This window comes from Urocampus carinirostris, chromosome 3 (assembly GCF_059441175.1).
Source record: "Urocampus carinirostris isolate Australia breed hairy pipefish chromosome 3, RoL_Ucar_1.0, whole genome shotgun sequence".
In the NCBI taxonomy this organism is placed as follows: Eukaryota; Metazoa; Chordata; class Actinopteri; order Syngnathiformes; family Syngnathidae; genus Urocampus; species Urocampus carinirostris.
This window is the reverse complement of record NC_142351.1, coordinates 4,712,334-4,731,333: the sequence shown is the minus strand read 5'-3', so window position 1 is coordinate 4,731,333 and position 19,000 is coordinate 4,712,334. Positions and strand designations below refer to the sequence as shown.

The following is a 19,000-nucleotide window of genomic DNA, read 5'->3' as shown; positions in this document are numbered from 1 at the left end:
TTAATGTTTTACCACAAACTGAGCAAGAAAAAAGCTTCTCGCCAGTGAGGGTTTTTTGGCGTAATTTTAAGCTACCATTATGTGAGAATCGTTTTCAACAAACTGAGCAAGAAAAAGGCTTCTCCCCAGCGTGGAATTTCATATGCAACTTCATATAAGACTTGTGTCGAAATGTTTCCCACACTGAGAAAATGTGTAACCACCTTCCGACTGCGAGTTGCTTTCAGCGTTTGCAGAGTGGGATGTGTCGTCGTCATCCGTTTTCACGTGTTGACGGGAGCTGATGCTTTGAAGCTCCTGCCAAGCGTTATCTTCAGGGTGACCTTGATCTTCGACGGTTGAACGGACCCCAGCCACTAGCAAGACTGGAAAATCGTCCTCCTCTTTAACACGAACAGGCTCCCCATCCTCTGTCTCTTGCTTAACGTGATAAGGCTTCAGATCCTCCTCCTCCTCAATTTTAATGGCAGGCAACTCTGGTTTCTGCTGCGCAGTAGGAAGATATTTTTGGCTGACGTCTGCAAGACACAAGTCACATTTATTTGTATTGCCCTTAACTCATTCAGTGCCGTAACATAACGCTTCAAATGCATTGTCCCAGAGTGCCAAAAAGTAAAAAAATTCTAAAGGCTTAGCAGCTGCTAATCAGTAAGTATTAGGCCTCTGGGAATTAAATCAGTATGATGAATCACCACTAGATGCCAAGAGTGGCTTTGTTCAGATCAACTTGTAAATTGTTCCAAAGTGTGACTCCACACACAGGCACACACATACTTTTCCTGGTGGTTCTCACCTTTGGGATTATGAAATTACGACAGCCCCTTAAATCATAACTTCGCTCTTTCCGAGTGAATAATTTTTGGACGTTTTCTAGCACTATGTTTTTGTTCACCTTAAATAGAAGTTGTCAAGTAAAAACCTTTACTAAATCATCCAATTTTAACAATTTGAACTGCAGGAATAAAATTTTACTATGATGCCGATATCCTACCCTGTGTATGGTTCTAATTGCACGTTTTTGGTGGATAAAAAGCAGCTGGAGTGAACTTTTCTAATGATTGCCCCAGACTTCTGCACAATATGTTAAGTATGGCAGAACTAGAGAACAATATAATAAATACAATGCATTATAGTTTAAAATGAATTTGGCTTTATTATTTATTAAAATGCTTTTGGATATTTTAGTTTGTATGTGTCTGATGTGACACCTCGAATCTGAAGCTGAGCAAAGAATTGCGAATGAGTCAGTTCAATTATCATGAAGCAGTAGTAGTTCAGAAGATGATAAACCAGGAACAAGTCATGACATATCAGATTTATTCTTTAAAAATTTTGATGTTTCAATCCCAGTTCCATTTGACTAGGAGGGAAAACAAGCACTCCTTGGTGTGTGTGTCTTCACAGTAAGGATCTACGTGAAGGCCCCCAGCATTTATGTTTGGAATATTCAAACATAAATGCTGCAATATCTAAAGCTGCCTTTCAGGAATTTTCCAATCAAATTTGGTCGAAGTAGTGAGTAATTATGACTGACGACTTGAACACCGGTCTTAAATCTTAATTTGTGCAGTTATCATGTGCACAATACACCGTATATATGTAAGCCACTCGGAAAAAGACGGGTTACAAAAGATTAGGGTTAATTTTGTATCATTTTTCATTCACATTTTGCCTTCGAGTGAAATATCATTTCGTTTTGGAAACCGGAAGCTCGATTTTGAAAGGAATTTCGCCAAAAAGAGATCGCACAGACGATTGTCTCGTGTCTGTGAGAGATAAAAGTAGAGGATGGTCGGCACAGATATTCGGGAATTTGACATATACGGACGGGCAGATAATTAATTTAAAAGCCGGTTATGTAGGCTCAGATGCAGCGGGGGCTCTCTCCCTTTCTCGGACGCTACCCGCGGATAAGCGACTCGGACCGAAGGCGCCGAAGCAGGAAGAATAACGTTAAAGTGGAGTAAACGGTGGCGCCTCTGCTAACGCATGCATGTGAATCAAGACCGCTGATAATATTGAGTTTTTTCAAGTTCCGTGGTAGAAAAACACGTGTGTGATTTACAAATAGCCTCAAAATTGTTAACTTGTTTTAGGGAGGGAATTTCAGGCGGGGACTGCTATATTAGCTCTTATAATAACATTAGTTTGTGTGTGTTTTCGATTGAGAGTGTAAAAGGCACGCTAAAGCGGAAGCAATTAGCTGTTACCATAACATTTGTTCATCAATCTGACTCTGGAACGGGAGTACCCAGACTTTTTGAACTTACAATGCACTTTTTGTTTTAAGTCATGTTGGTTTTTATCATTTTTTATCGTAAAGAAATCAGGGATCTATTTCAGTTTTTATGCGACTTCATTCGAGTTTCTCCTAAACTTAATTCTATTTCCTGCACTTTTGGTTTTTAGTTTGAAAATTGTAGGGGAGCAATTTTAAGTTTTCATGTTACTTGATACGAGTCACTCGGGAGCCTCATTTTATTTCCTGCACTTTTAGTATTTGAAAAACCAATAATGAAAAAAATAGTCATTGGCTGCAAAAGGCTGGAAAAAAGTCGTATTTGAATTAAAACCCACTATTCTTTCTTTTGAATAATTTTTGGCCAGCCTGCAAAAGTTTGGGAAGCTTTGGCGCTGTTGCAGAAGTGAAAATGACGGACCTGCCCCGAGCTGCTTGGAAACAGCGTCCGGTCGTAAACGTTCTCGCTCGGTCTCCTCTTTGGCTCCCCGAAGCTTCTCTTGAAGATGTCCTTCCTCACTGGAGCACATTTTCTCCAAGTTTGAAGCTCAACGAAAAAACGCCACAAAGTTTCGCTCCAACTCGGGAGTAAAAAGGACAAACATTCGAAAAGGACCGCAAAGTGGTACTTCTGTCGAGCTTACGTAGTTTCAAGTTGATTACAGGACATTCTCGACATTTTCTTGTTCGGCCGCCATGACAGTTTCTCCTTCCAAACACCGCTGCAATGGATTGTGGGTACACGTAGCACGGATCACATGCTGCATTCCATAAAATTGGTGCGTCGGGAGATCCTACCAGATACGACCGAAAAGCGTCTCAAGAATGTGGGAAGTCGGGGTTTTCCACCCCCAACCAGGGAAATATCATTAGAAGGACACTCGAGGTGGGAAGTCCTAGTTGCAAAGTTGGGGTACATACCCTTTCTCTTTGTCGGAGGTTGGAAAACTCAGTTGTCGTCTTTTCGGGAATGCAGCAACAGAAACACATAGAATAGTAGATAGGTTGGCTCAAAATATCTATATTCGTCAGGTGAACGACCATGTAAAGGCAATGTATGTAAAAAAGGAAATAAAGAAGGTAAAAAAAGGCAGGAATAAATGTAACGGGTTTATTAATAACTTTTTTTAATATTCCCGTTGAAACAAGTTTGTATAGTCTGTGTATAAGTGAACTGCAATGACGAGTCCAACAGCGCCACCTTCTGGCATAACGGAGTTGAAATTTGATTGTTTTGATTTTCGTTTTTGTATTCTCACAAAATCTGTGTGTTTTTTGTTGCATTACTGTTAAAATTCTGGTACTGCATTCATTCATTAAGCCATGGGCGTGTGCGACTGTCTTTTTTGTTTGGCACTTGGGCTTCTGCGCTTGCCGTTGTAATGCCTAATCTCGACTCCCCTGCAAAATCCTCCCCCCTCACGTGAACGCGCATTCTGCTGCGCTTCCGATCTCGACTCCCCTGCAAAATCCTCCCCTCTCACGTGAACGCGCATTCTGCTGCGCTTCCGACAATAGCGATCGTATTCTATATAATAAGCTTATTAAAACAATTAAGCAATCGTAGTCTATATAACGCGTTTATTAAGACGATAAAGGGCGATTGTATTCTAAAAAATGCGTTTGTTAACGCGGATGCAAAAGTCACCGACACCGGAGACGGATCGATGTACGCTATGATATCCACGATCACAACTAAATGTACACAATTAGCCTTTATTTGATGTACTATAATAGCCATATAAAATGTATTTTATTGTGAATGAAACCCTGGTTGCATTGGATCCTGCGGTGTAAACAAATCAGGTTTTTTTTCATTTAAAATCGGACTTTCCTGCCTGTACTGTTTGCAAAGTAAGACGCACTTTAAATCTATTATGTTTTTTGGGTTTGGGATCCAACTACGGAGGTATACCTTCACTTTGTGATGTGTTACTGAATAGGTGTTCGACAAATCTAGCTCGTTTTATTACTACTATTAATATTACTAACAATAGTAATATTATGAGAAACGTTCTGAAACTCTTCTAAATCACTGTGCTGACATATTTATGTCACGGAAGGTTACCCTAGAAGTCACAAGTCTATATCTCAAACAGGGTGTCATAAACCAGAAATGGAGACAGGACCCAGTAGCGTTCGTTTACTCAGTTTTATTGATAAAGAGAGAGAGAGAGAGAGCCGTGTTTGCTTCCACGATACCACATGTGCGGTTCCTTCTCAAGGTTTCTTCATTTTCCTCATGTTGAGGTTTTTTGAGTTTTTCCTTGCCCTCATGTTGGTTCCAGATCAGGGGATGGTGTGATAATAGTCTGAAAAATAGTCTGTGTAATATAGTCTGTGTAATATAGTCTGTGTAATATAGTCCGTGTAATAACCTGTGAAGCCCTTTGAGACGCTTTGTGATTAAGGGCTATACAAATAAAAATGACTTGAAGATCCGATGATCAATGGACACGGGTAGCAGGTGGCTGAAGTGCCACTTCCGCGTCGAGCGAGGATCATCGTAGGCAGCAGGAATACTGGTCACTAGCCGGGACGGGAGAGCAAGGGCGGTATCGAGTTCAGAAAAGAGGTCGGCAAAAGGTATCAGGCAGTAAACGGGGCAAAACAGGTCGGTGGTCGGAATGGCAGATCAGGGCAGAAACGGGTCCAGAAACAGGTCGGTAACAGGCAGGAGAAAACAGGGCAGGAAAATGTTGGAAGGTATGAGCTTGCCAACTGGGAGCATAGGTTCGCAACAATCTGACGGCTTCCTCTTGAAAGCCGGGGGTTTAAAAGGAGTCTCTGAACCAATCAGCTCTCAGGGCTGTTGGCGCCAATCGGGCAGTCACAGGTGCTCTGAAACAGCAAACATGACACAGGGTCCATTTTAGCAGGGGAGTCAGATTTTGGCAGGTAAAATGCCAAGTGTTTTTGTGCTCACTTATGTCTTATATATGTCTTGGGTGAATGTGAAATGTGTAAGGCAATGTATAGCCGGTGGTTGGTTCAGAGAATGTTATTCTCTGTCCACTGCATCCTTAAGGGATACTTCTCAGGTCGGTCCTGATATGTGTAACTCAATGACGACTGTTAAGTAGTAATTTTGTTTTTGTAACCAAGAGGGAGATTTTGTCCAGAATTCAGTGGGGATGGGTGTAACAGAGTTGAAATTTGATTGTTTTGAATTTTTTTGTTTGAATCCTCACAAAATCTGTTTTTGTTGCATTACTGTTAAAATGCTGGTACTGCATTCATTTGTTAAGCCATGGGCTTGTGCGACTGTCTTTCGTTTGGCGCTTTATGGGCTTTTGCGCTTGCCGTACCTTCAGCTCAATAACATCGTGCTGAAGGTAAGCTGTGCCCAATATCAGTTTGGGTAAAAATGCATATTTTGCTCAATATGGGAGCTGCTTTCAAGAACTATTTTTGTATGTAAATGTATATAAGTTGTGCTAAATGATGTATATGAAAAGCACTCATTAAAAGTAAAGTAATGCAGCTTGAAACGATGATTACTGTGATGCAACATGTTTCAATGCAACCACGCCACGAGGTGCGGCATGTTGAGTGATGTCCCGTTTTTGTATTTTTGTTCATGTTTCAGATGATTGCAGTCGTGTACAGACGTCGTGACTTCTTTGTTTTGTTTATTGAATGCAGGCAATAAACCGAGTGACCGTGAACCCTTGTGTCGCGCATGATTGAGAGTCGTTACACTGGTATGGGGTAAGGTTTAGTTTAGCCTCTGATTTTATGACCAGAAGGCGGATATTGTTGGCAGTCTCCAGCGTGCTGCTCACGATGTTGAAAACCAGCCGTGGTGCTATCCACATGGTGTGTGTATGTTGTGTCGCTCATTGCAGCAGCTCTAACAAAAGCCTCATCATCCAGTCCAGCCTGAATGTGGATCCTTGGGGGGATGGCTACACCGCAGTTACATATATACTTAAAACAGTTCATATTTCAGTTTAATGTTGTATTACGTTGTTTTTTGGTTTGAACAAATTTATTGACACTAATAACAGAAAAAAATCATGACAATCTCAAAAGCAATTAAGCACATTCACAATATTATATTTCAATATGACTTTTTTAACAGCAAGCACAATGTGAGGTTTGAACAACCCTTCTCGAAAATCTTAATAGCAATCAAGCATATTCACAATTTCATTATAACAGTCACAATATCTCTCACGCAGGATGAGTACAAGCCTCTCTAATGACTAGTTGATAATCTAAATTAGGAGTACCTGGTATACTTACGATATTATTGATATAACGGTGAGTACTAGTCAACAAGCCAATTCAAAGATAATCAAATGACACAAAATGTCTGACGTGGAATGAGTACGAACCCTTACTAAGCAATGCTCAACAAGCATCGGCGAATTTGATTAATTTTATAGAAGATTACTATTACAGAGACAAGTAGTCTCCGTAGAGACTGTCAAAAATTGCCATAGCCGACTATATTTCAAGTCGTCAAGGCGGGGTATTGGGTAAAGTTTTCAACTAGCAATAATCGCGCCTCGGTTAAACCTCATTTTTGGTTTGAACAAATTTATTGACACTAAAAACAGAAAACAATCATGACAATCTCAACAGCAATTAAGCACATTCACAATATTATATTCCAATATTACGTTTTTAACAGCAAACACAAAGTGAGGTTTGAACAAACCTTCTCGAAAATCAAACATATTCACAATTTCATTATATAACATCTTTGTTAGTGTCAATAGATCCGTCCAGGCCAAAGTCGATTGTTCTCGGTCTGAACAAATCCACTGACACCAACAGCAGCAAAACACAGCCATCAAGCATATTCACAATTTTTTTATATTTGACAATATGACGTGACGATATGACGTTTTAACATTTTTTCCTGACATTTCCAACATCAATTAAACAATTTCAGAGTTATTTTCTTTTAACAGTAGTTAACCAGCGTGTAAAAGGCAATACTATTGTGCAAGGGCATAGCTCTGCCATCCCACCCTCCCAAGCAGCATTCTTCCAGTCCTCTGTGTGGGTCCTTTCCCTTCTGCGTGGGTCCTCTCCCTTCTGGGTTCCACAGCCCAGGCCGTTGCTGCCGGGACTCCCACAGCGTAGCTCCGGCTCCCCCTTCCGGGTGGGTACAGACGAGTCTTCTTTATGGCTAGGCTACAATACTGCCACTGCGCAAAGCTAATTAAATAAATAAACCAGAAACCACGTCATCGCCCACTCAACTACCCACAAAGACGGTCTTTCCAACACCATTTGAAACAAAGGTACTAAGACATTCCGATGAAAGGTTTAAATGCATCATCACTTGTTTCGTAATGCACTTTTTTGCACACGTTTTAAAGGCTCCAAATTATACAATAAAACTCGTAGACCGCAATGCATTATGGGATTTACGATTAGATAACCAACAAAACCTGTGTAGTGAACTGAATCTATAATAGTTAATAGTCAACATGACACTTTAATGAAAACCAACATTCCTTCTATGTCTCACGTGGGACGAATACAAACAATTGATTAAATTTGATCGGCGAAGATCGGAGACTCCTACTGTGCTTGAAACTTTTTTGTAACAACGTTATTAGTCTCCGTAGAGACCGTCAAAAATTGCCATAGCCGACTATATTTCAACTCGACAAGGCCGGGTAAAGTTTTCAACTAGCAATAATCGCACCTCAGATTAACCTCATTTTTTTTTTTTTTTTTTTTTTTTTTTACAATTGTCGTTTTCATATTTATTCATTTCAATTTGTTTAATTGTAACTAACATGGTTTGAACAAATTTATTGACACTAAAAACAGAAAACAATCATGACAATCTCAACAGCAATTAAGCACATTCACAATATTATATTCCAATATTACGTTTTTAACAGCAAACACAAAGTGAGACCCGGAGGGGGGAGCCGGAGCTACACTGTGGGAGTCCCGGCAGCAACGGCCTGGGTTGTGGAACCCAGAAGGGAGAGGACCCACGCAGAAGGGAAAGGACCCACACAGAGGACTGGAAGAATGCTGCTTGGGAGGGTGGGATGGCAGAGCTATGCCCTTGCACAATAGTATTGCCTTTTACACGCTGGTTAACTACTGTTAAAAGAAAATAACTCTGAAATTGTTTAATTGATGTTGAAAATGTCAGGAAAAAATGTTAAAACGTCATATCGTCACGTCATATTGTCAAATATAAAAAAATTGTGAATATGTTGTGTTCATGGGGCTTTCCAGTGTAAACTTAATTTTGGTCCAGGAAAATCCAAGTCCCTTTTCTTTTTTGTTTTGACTTAACACATCGTTAAGTCACTCATAACATGATTTCTGACTCTTTTATGGCCAAAATAACACATTTCCATATGGCTTACAATTACGTATATTTGTTTGGTTCGGAATCTAATTTGGTGGTGGCCAATTCGGTCAGCAGGTGGTGCTCTCGGTTTCCAACATGAATTCATTTGAAATAACCTGTGAAAATGCTGGTTTAAGATTAGGTAATTGTGTAATTGTAATCCTGTGCAGTCCTTTGGAGACATTTTTGTGATTAAGGGCTATATAAATAAATGTGACTCGACGTGTCTGGTATTTATCATGAAGGATGCAACTTTAAAAACAAAGTATTTTCAACTTTAAATGATCGATTTTATAGTTCGTTGATATGGATAATGATTAATCGGACCAAAAGAAAAATAACAATGATCCACAAATAATGCAAGCAGTTTGATTTATTAAACTAAGTTTTATTCACAGGACAAAGAAAATTGAATCAAACGTAAGAATAAAGCACATTGTTGTCACAAGCACTCAGTGTTCGCAAGGGGGAAGGTGGAAGAAATGATGCAACAGGTTAACAGTACTGATCAAAGCAACCCAGTTTGAAGATAATAGACTAATTTAAATGATCATGGATTGTTTTCATAGCGCGCCAACATGGGATATTTGCCCAAAACACCAAATATGTTGTTGCATTAACCCTTTTTGTGTGCTTTTGAGTACAAAACATCTCTCAGGGGAGGGGTGTGTGAGAAGCAGCACATGGCCAACCAGGAAGATGACGAAATAAAGCTTCCTATCTCTTTTGCCGGTGGGCTTCACGGGGATTGTTCTTATCCGGACGGCAGAGACTGAGAGAACCACAGGCTCTCCAAGCTTTGGGGCTCTGGTGAGAACAGGCCCAAACCCTGGGGACTGAAGTCGGCGATCTTATTGTTATAATAATTATAATTGTTGATAACAGGCAAAACTTTACACGACACAAGATGAAATAGATCACCTATCAAGAAACATGACACATATGCAAATCATTTATCTTTTGAATCCATATGAAGACTTTGGGGTTTGAAATCTTTACTATACAGCTGGAGAGTCTGCTCACTTCCTGTGAATGAATATGTTTTTTATGTGTTGTCAGAGTCAGTGGTTAGAAAAAGGTGAGGGGAAATGGTTTTGTGGCAGTTATGTTCCTATAGACGGCCTGTATGATACTTGGTCAATTAAGTGTTTTTAAGCTCCCACTTTCAGTGAATGTTTGACCACAAACCAAGCAGGCAAAAGTCTTCTCGCCAGTGTGGGTTCTTGTGTGTAATTTCTAGTGCCGATACGGGTGAATTTTTCACCACAGAGTCAACAGGTCAGAGGTTTCTCACCAGTATGGGTTCTAATGTGTTTCTTTAAGCTTCCACTTTCAGTGAATCTTTGACCACAAACTGAGCAAGAAAAAGGCTCCTCGCCAGTGTGGGTTAGTGTATGTTGTTTTAAGACCCAACGCAAGGTAAATCTTAGACCACAAACTGAGCAGGCAAAAGGCTTTTCCCCAGTGTGGGTTAGTTGGTGTAATCTCAAGTGTGCATTTAGGGTGAATTTTTTACCACAAACAGAGCAAGAAAAAGGCTTCTCGCCATTGTGGGTTAGTTGGTGTGATTTCAAGTGTCCATTTCGGGCGAATTTTTTACCACAAACTGAGCAGGCAAAAGGCTTCTCGCCAGTGTGGGTTCTAGTGTGTATTTTTAAGCTCCCATTTGTAGTGAATCCTTGACCACAAACTGAACAAGAAAAAGGCTTCTCACCAGTGTGGGTTCTCATGTGTACATTCAAGTTTCCTTGTTGGGAGAATTGTTTTCCACAAATTGAGCAGGAGAAAGACTTCTTGCCAGTGTGGGTTAGTTGGTGTAATTTCAAGTGTCCATTTAGGGTGAATGTTTTACCACAAACTGAGCAGGCAAAAGGCTTCTCGCCAGTGTGGGATTTATTGTGTAATTTTAAACTTCCACTTGTAGTAAATCCTTGACCGCAAACTGAGCAGGTGAAAGGCTTCTCGCCAGTGTGGGTTAGTTGGTGTAGTTTCAAGAGTCCATTTCGGGTGAATTTTTTATCACAAACTGAGCAAGAAAAAGGCATCTCGCCAGTGTGGGTTCGAGTGTGTATTTTTAAGCTTCCACTTGAAGTGTATCTTTGACCGCAAACTGAACAAGAAAAAGGCTTGTCGCCAGTGTGGGCTTTTTGGTGTGATTTTAAGTTCCCATTCTGTGAGAATCGTTTTCCACAAATTGAGCAGGCGAAAGGCTTCTCCCCAGTGTGGGTTAGTTGGTGTAGTTTCAATTTTCCATTTTGGGTGAAATTTTTACCGCAAACAGAGCAGGAAAAGGGCTTCTCCCCAGTGTGGGTTAGAGTGTGTCGCTTTAAGGTCCATCTCATGGTAAATCTTAGACCACAAACTGAGCAGGCAAAAGGCTTCTCACCAGTGTGGGTTCTAGTGTGTACAATCAATTGTCCATTTTGGATGAATGTTTTACCACAAACTGAGCAGGCGAAAGGCTTCTCACCAGCGTGGACTTTCATATGCAACTTCATATAAGACTTGCTTCGAAACGTTTTCCCACACTGAGAACATGTGTTACCACCTTCCGACTGCGAGTCGCTTTCAGCGTTTCCTGAGTGGGACGTGTCGTCGTCATCCGTTTTCACGTGTTGACGGGAGCTGATGCTTAGAGGCTCCTGCCAAACGTTATCTTCAGGTTGACCTTGATCTTCAACGGTCACTTGCAAAACTGGAAAATCGTCCTCCTCTTTAACGCGAACAGGCTCCCCATCCTCTGTCTCTTGCTTAATGTGATAAGGCTTCAGATCCTCCTCCTCCTCCTCAATTTTAACGGCAGGCAACTCTGGTTCCTGCCGCGCAGTAGAAAGATATTTTTGGCTGACATCTGCAAAACACAAGTCACATTTATTTGTAAAGTCACATTTAGTTGTATTGCGTATTAGAAGGTTTTCAAAAGCATTGTCCTCGAGTGCCAAAACGTAAAAAAATTCTAAAGGCTTAGGCGCTGCTGATCAGTAAGTATTAAACTTCTGGGAATTAAATCACGACTAGATGGTAGGAGTGGCTTTGATCAGATTCATTTGTCAACACTGAGTGCCGCGTTTTGTAACTGTATCTGGCGTATTACTCTGCAGGGAGTCGTCACCAAAGACATCAGGGGCTGAGAATTCTTGCAAAGTCCATGCATAAGTTTAGTGTTCTTGCAGTTAAATGTTAAGCAATGTCAAGCAAATTGCCCTTGTGTTTATGGAAAGTATTGTTTAGATATTCTAGGTATCGAAAATATAAATATTTTAAAAAAGCACCGTGGCGAACGTTCTGCTTGAAATGCATCGTTTTGCCCTATGCCTGTATTGCTACAGAGCTAGATTTTCTGTGGGCCATCAAAAATGAGTCGATATGGCGAACATCGGCTGGCATCGGCACTTCCCATTTGAGAGGAATGTCTGGCACTAATCAGAAACAGTCACAGAGGGCTGCAAAGACCAATGTGCTACGAAATAATTTTGAAATTTACACAATATAAAACGTAGGTAGTGAAAGACTTTATGCATTCGACTATAATGATTTTATACGATTGAATACAAGTTACATTTATTGAGTTGAATGCAAGATATTCACTGACTGGGTTAAATGACAGGTCACGCTGTTCCAAATGCAGAATATTTTGATAGCAGGAATCTAACGAAGGACGGCAGGCGCTGTTTTGAAAACAAGGCCCTGATGACGTGGAAACGCTCGGTGTTGTTTTGCACATTCCAGACATCGCGGCGAGGTGGTGGAGCCCGGAGGGAGCTTTGTTGGCACGCCCATGGGAAGAGTTGGCACGCCATTGTGCGGGGAGAAGATGGCCAATAACAAGAGAGCTGAAGGACTTCAGAAGTGGGCTTCCCAGAGATTCCAACATGACTAATTGAACTAATTCGGCCGTTTTCGATGGAGTACAATTAGTTAAATTGTTAATGAAATTACATTTGCCCCTGTGTGAAAATGTCGGCTTTCTTGTTCATTTTTTCCCTCAAAAAACAACCACGCATAAATTGTTGGCTGAATGTAGATTGTGTTTGGTTAATGGAGTCAGATAACTAATTTGAACAATTTGGTAAACGGTACACTTTTATATTTAATTCCCAACAGTAGGCAGAAACTGTGACAGAAGCGAGGGGGGGGGGGTGTTTTTAAAGGTTGGGTGCCAAGAGATGGCAGTAGAGTAACACGTTTTTAATTTATTTCTCAGATACTCTCAAATGAACTCTTTTTTTTTCATATTTTTGGGGGTTTGTTCCGCCCTGAACAGGTGTAATAAAAGTAACATTCCAGCAGAAAGGCGCAATGGAAAACAGAATTAGGGCTCATTGAACTCGGTTGAGCATTGCTCACACATGCTTAATAGAGAAAGTAATGAACTTTTAAGAAAAACTCACCCCACCTTCAAGTCTGGAATCAAAGACATGGTCGTGTAAAATCCGCACACACCCAAATGAAGCAAAATCATCACTACAATAACTTTCATCATTTATTACTCTTAAAATTATACGTCTTTGAGAAGAATCAGCCAGGGAGAAGCCCTTATAGTACTCGACAGCCGAACGTTAGATGTCAAGTAGTAATGTGCCTGTCAGTTCGAATCCCTGAAGCGTGTGCCGAGTATTTTAGATGAGTGGTTTGTGTAATGCGAGCCGATATGTGTGTGTTGATGATGTAAGCAGAGTCATTTTAAGCCCTGTGAAACGTGTGTGCAGAGAATGATTCGCTAGCAAAGAGTGTCGTTAGCAGAAAAGCGCCAAATAACGCTGTACTTTGGAAAATAACGTCTGGAATAAGCACCTCCTTTTTGGCATTTTTACTTGTGGCACGAGCACAAACATAGACTGAGTGCCACAGAATAATTCATGTTAAAGCACTCTTTCAGAGAATGATTAACACCCCAATATTTTATTGCATGCACCAAGTACTTCATAAATTATTCTGTCCACAAGATGGCGTCATCGAGGACATGATTCATCTTAAAGCCCCTAGGTGTGTTTCCAGGATTACTGTAGGTAATTGTAAAGTGAGCTTAAACGTATTTTCTCGAGGTGTGGATTTCTAATCAGTTTTATGGCCCTTTTTGGCGTCTCCTAGTCTTCCTGTCTTTGTTTAAGTTTCCAGGGAGGGATGGTCTTTTTCTCTTTGTCTTAACCTTCCAGTACCCGTGACTTCAATAAAACACAGGGGCCGAAGCAGCGAGAGTTAGAGGGAGTTTTGACCAGAGAGGAGAGAGCTAGTAAATTGAGCTCCCCTTCCAACTGCAGTTGTAAAGAAAACTCAAGTCTCATGCCCGGTGTATTTTCTAGCTTTAGCCAACTTTTATAGATCTCCCACACGTAAGTGGTCGTTTTTAGACCTCAAAGTACGACACTAAGACGTCATGATTTGAAATCACCCATGGCACGAAAAATCCCTGTGCTTAAACCAGCACATGTCAAGGCCCATCTTCAGTTTGCATATGACCATTTGGATGATACAGAGGAGTCGTGGGAGAAGGTTTTGTGTTCAGGTGAGACCAAAATAGAACTTTATGGTCATGATTCCACAAAGCGTATTCGGAGGAAAAAGAATGAAGAGTGCAATCCTTACTGAGAAGCAAGGGGGTGCTTTTGGGGTGTTTTTCTGCACATGGGACAGGACAAGTGCATTGCATTAAAGAGAGGATGACTGGGGCCGTTTATTGTGAGATTTTGGGTATCAACCTTCTCTCCTCAGTCAGAGCATTGAAGATGGGTCGTGGCTGGGTCTTCCAACACGACAACGACCCGAAGCACGCAGCCAGGAAAACCAAGGAGTGGCTCCATAAGAAGCATAGGTTCTAGCATGGCCGTAACAGTCTCCAGATCTGAACCCAATCAAAAATCTTTGGAGGGAGCTCCAATTCAGAGTTTCTCAGCGACAGCCCAGAAACCTGACTGATCGAGAGAAGATCTGTGTGGGGGAGTGGGTCAAGATCGCTCCTGCAGTGTGCAAAGCTGGTAAAAGACTACAGGAAACATTTAACCTCTAATAGCAGTCAAAAGCTACGATACCAATATTAATATTCATTTTCTCAGGTGTTCAAATACTTATTTGCAACTATATCACACAAAGAAATCGTTAGAAAATCATGCATTGTGATTTCTGGAATTTTCTTATTGGTTTATCTCTCCCACAGTGGACATGCGCCTTCAATGAACATTTCAGACTCCTAAATGATTTTTAAGTGGGAGATGTAGCAACATAGCATTTAAATACATAGTGTTCAAATACTTGTTTTCTTCACTGTATGAATTTTGAAAGAATGAGCGAGACAGAAGCCCGGACATTATTCGAAAGAAAAGTACGGTGGACGTCGACGGCCAACTAAGAGATGTCGATGACGTTGCAGAAAGTAAAACGACCAACCTGCTCTGTTCAACACAACTCGGAGTATCTTGTAAACATCTCCTGGCAACTTTGGTTCCTGCCACACAGTAGGAAGATATTTTTCACCGATGTCTGCAACACACAAGTCAAATTGCATTTATTTGTGACGCCTTTAATCTCAGAAACTCACAAAGGGACGCAGTGAAAATTTTCAGGGCGCCATTGAAATTTTCATGCTACTTTACACGAGTCAGTCGAGAGCCTAAATGTTATCTCCTGCACTTTTAGTATTTGCCGGAGGTAAAAAATGTATCATTTACTGTAAAAGGCTGAAAAAGTTTTATTTGAATTTCAAACCACTATTCTATCTTTCGAATGGTCGAATTTTGGGCCAGCCTGCAAAGGTTTGGGAAGCATTGGCACGGCAGCAGAAGCGAAAATGACGGACCTGCCCCGAGCTGCTTGGAAACATCGTCCGATCGTCGATGTCCTCGCTCGGTCTCCTCTTTGGCTCCCCGAAGCTTCTCTTGAAGAGATCCTTCCTCACTGGAGCACATTTTCTCCAAGTTTGAAGCTTAACAAAAAAAACGCCACAAAATGTCGCTCCAACTCGGGAAAAACCTTCGAAAAAGACCTCAAAGTGATACTTCTTTCGAGCTTACGTCGGTTGAAGTCGACTACAGGACTTTCTGGACATTTTCTCGTTCGGCAGCCATGACACCTTCTCATTCTAAACACCACCGCAATGGATTGTGGGACACAGATACAAAATGAAGAACGTCGGCATGCTGTAGCAGCCCGCTAACTAGCGTGCCTACGTGGCGGTCATTTTGGTCGGGGCAACTTCGCGCAATGGCTGTACATTGAAAAGAAATCATAATCATTTTAAAACTGATTTTCATGTGGGTAATTTGTTTTTATCAATGTCAACACTTGCTCTTATTACGGAAAATTTAACATGAAAAATATTTAAAAACTAAAAAATGGTTCTGAAAAAAAATAACGGAAAGCCACGATCTTTTGGTGCTCCGCAAAAAATGAACTGACAACATTAAAACTACAACTGACAAATCTTGCAACATACACAGTAATTTAATTGATATTGTCAAGCTGTTAGGATTTATTCTCGTTTCGTTTCTGTCGCCATTTATATTAGTTTTGCCGTACGTTTTACTGGACTGAAACGCCAATTTCCCTCATAGAGAACCAGCGGAGGTGCTAACCACATGGTGTGTGTATGTTCTGTCGCTCGTTGCAGCAACTGGAATAAAAGCCTCATCATCCAGTCCAGCCTGAATGTGGATCCTTGGGGGGACGGCTACACCGCAGTTACATACGTATCCTGACTGTCTTTTTTTTTATATATATCGTTTATGACTTTAACGTGACATGTTTTACCCTGGAGTGCCATATCTAATCTCGTTACATACAATGTTTCATCAAAATGTTATCAATGACACTAAAGACAATTATATTCTATTTTCATCCGACACAGGCAGAACTCTGGTTCCTTTCCACCTTCTGCTTGTATCAAAGAGTTAGGATTCATTGTTTTGCTCATTGAAATCACACTTTACTCATACTATCAAAAAATCATGCGTTTTTGATCAAATTCAAAATGTTATTTTCATGAGGAAACCTCCTTGTTTTCTTGATATGTTTCGAATTAGACGCTAGGGGGCACCACGCGGTCGAGTTGAAGATATACGGTGGGACGTCGCTACTTCGCGTTTCGACGTCCGCGGGTTCGGAGCTTCGCAGGTCTAAAAAATAATAATAAAATAAAATAATAAAAACATTTTTATTTTTTAAGCATTTTTGAAGGAGCTTCGCTACTTCGTGGTTCCACGTTCGTGGGTTCAGAGCTTTGCAGGTCTAAATAATAATAATAATAATAAAATAAAATAATTTTTAAAATAAATAAAATGTTTTTTTTTCAAGCATTTTGGAGGGGTTTCCTTCGCGGATTTTCACTTTTTGCAGGTGGTTTTGGTCCCCATTAACCGCGATAACCGAGGGATTACTGTACTGTATGTTCCCTATTTGTGGAGTAAACATGATAAAAGATCGTTTTCAATTTTGGGGGGACAAAGAAACAGTCAAATGGAGGGGCCACGAAGTGAGATCTTTGATAACGATCTTGTGTCCCCTGAACCACTCGGACATTTGACACAAATGCTAAAGTCACTCGCATCAAAAAATAAACATTTGATGCGTCCGACCTAAAATGTATGAAGTGGTTAAAAAACAATAAGTTCAAAATAAATCTCGTGAGGAAGTCGTCATCATTAACTCGCAGGACTGTTCTTCAAAATGGTTCGCTCGAAGACGCAGGCCATTCAATCCCACTCTCTCTCTTTTGCTGTCTTCATGATCTATCTATCTATCGAGCTACATTTTAGCTATCTAGCAAGCTTTCTAGCAAGCTATTTACATTTTTTGCATGCTGTTTAGCCAACATCTTGCCTCTTTTGGTAGTTATCAAGCGTAATACAGTGGAACCTTGGTTCTCGACCATAATCTGTTCCAGAACCCTGTTCGAAAACCGATTTGTTCGATCACTGAAATCAGTTTTCCCATTAAAAATAATGTAAATCGTTTTAATCCGTTCCAACACCCTGAATGTTTACCTTGAATGTTTAACGTAAACATAAAGCTAACCCAGGCTAATCGTACGTTCGCGTTATTGTAATCTTCCGTCCGAAAGATTACGCTAACATGAACGTGTAAAAATAAAAAAATCAGGTCGTTTACAAGTCATTTAGCACCCGGGTCTCCACAACAAGTGGTCAGCGCTTCATTAGAAAGGGGGCTCCGTTCCAACATCCTGAATGTTGGGCTCCGTCCCAACACCCTGAATGTTTAACTTGAATGTTTAACGTAAACAAAGCTAACCCAGGCTAACCGTACGTTCGCGTTACCGTAATCTTCCGTACGAAAGATTATGCTAATACGAACGTGTAAAAATAAAGAAATATAACATAAAGAAAATAATTATGAATAGGATTTCTTACCTTTGTGGTGGTCAGCAGAAGGCGCAGGTGGACGGTAGGGTATTCCCTAGCAAGATCAGCACACCTTCTTCATATTTCGCGATTATTTCTTTCTTAAATGCAATAGTTGTACGCACTACTCTTCTTTTTTCACCTGTAGCAACTTTGCTGCTTGCACTGACTTTCTTCGGAGTCATAATTAGGGGCTAAAACACTTGGTACACCTATATTAAAAGCGAAGGCAAAACGAAGCACGTCCACACGCGATAACAGTTGGTCACGAAAAGAGCGATATACACCCGTACGTCGTCAGCATCCCACCCTAGCGTACGCACTCACGCATTACCGGCGTTCGAACTCCGATTATTTGACCGAACAGCGAAGCAATAATTTCTCGGAATTTTTGGTTGGACTCCGATTCGTTCCAACTGAGAGCCGTTCGAAAACCAAGGTTCCAATGTATCTATCCAGCTAACTTTCCAGCTACATTTTTAGCTATCTAGCAAGCTATCTACATTTTTTACATGCTGTTTAGCCAACATCTTGCCTCTTTTGCCAGTAATCAAGGTTAATATTCTTGTTTCTGCCTTGTTTCCTGATTTAAATCAGGGAGCCTGCAGGCACCTTAATTTTCCTTGGTGCCCAACATTGCCAAAAAGTAATCTATCCTGGGTTCGGCTGTTGCAGGTGGCCGTTACGAAGTTAAAAATGTAGCGAGACACGTAATTTCTATGCCAACACTCTCTAGTGTCCATCCATTATCTTCCGCTTTCCGCAATTCCAATTTTAATCATTCTCGAGACAGATTGTGTTTTGGGCCTAAAAGAGCGCTCGATAAAATCTACCGCTTTTGAACGTCAAAAGGTTGGCGCTAGGGGAAGAAATGCAGTGGCAAAGCAGAGAGAGAGGTGTTGGCATCGTTTTTTAGCAGACTTATTTCTCTTCGTTTGATCTGTGGTCCATCGAGTCAGGCAGATGATAAACAAGGTGAATCTTTCAAGCATTTATAAGCACTTCACCCAAAATTCAAGCACTTTTTGAACCTTGAAAACATTAAAATTCAAGCATTTTTTTTAACCGTTTCAA

The 19,000-nt window shown here is 40.8% G+C and overlaps 2 protein-coding genes, 1 long non-coding RNA gene and 1 other non-coding gene across 4 annotated transcripts in view; 1 reads left to right on the top strand and 3 right to left on the bottom strand.

Annotated features, from left to right (window-relative positions):
- LOC148368411 (uncharacterized) overlaps positions 1-6,057 on the bottom strand; it is a 261,108-nt gene extending 255,051 nt beyond the window's left edge. Inside the window, exons 1-3 of the mRNA XM_088329699.1 lie at positions 5,940-6,057; positions 2,661-2,758; positions 204-483 (exon numbers count right to left, since the gene is read on the bottom strand). Coding sequence (XP_088185825.1) covers positions 204-483; positions 2,661-2,758; positions 5,940-6,057 — 496 coding nt within the window. The remainder of the gene's footprint in view (positions 1-203; positions 484-2,660; positions 2,759-5,939) is intronic.
- A 599-nt stretch (positions 6,058-6,656) lies between these two features.
- Positions 6,657-6,801, bottom strand: LOC148368410 (U4 spliceosomal RNA). Its single transcript, XR_015850168.1, has one exon. It is a non-coding gene; the product is annotated as a U4 spliceosomal RNA (small nuclear RNA).
- An 844-nt stretch (positions 6,802-7,645) lies between these two features.
- Positions 7,646-8,802, top strand: LOC148368409 (uncharacterized). The gene is made up of 2 exons (XR_015849934.1): positions 7,646-7,878; positions 8,110-8,802. It is a non-coding gene; the product is annotated as an uncharacterized LOC148368409 (long non-coding RNA).
- Positions 8,803-8,943: 141 nt separating this feature from the next.
- Positions 8,944-12,356, bottom strand: LOC148368408 (uncharacterized). The gene is made up of 2 exons (XM_088329698.1): positions 12,308-12,356; positions 8,944-11,427 (listed from the first exon to the last, which is right to left on the bottom strand). Exons 1-2 carry the CDS (start codon positions 12,354-12,356, stop codon positions 9,848-9,850), a joined length of 1,629 nt encoding a protein of 542 aa, XP_088185824.1. The 3' UTR covers positions 8,944-9,847.
- Positions 12,357-19,000: the final 6,644 nt, after the last annotated feature.

Excerpts from the sequence above, each read along its gene's own strand:
- LOC148368408 (XM_088329698.1), bottom strand. The coding sequence starts at position 12,356 with ATGGGCGTGCCAACAAAGCTCCCTCCGGGCTCCACCACCTCGCCGCGA. Across the intron at positions 11,428-12,307 it reads CTCCACCACCTCGCCGCGAT|ATGTCAGCCAAAAATATCTT; the intron begins GTCTGGAATGTG and ends TGTGTTTTGCAG.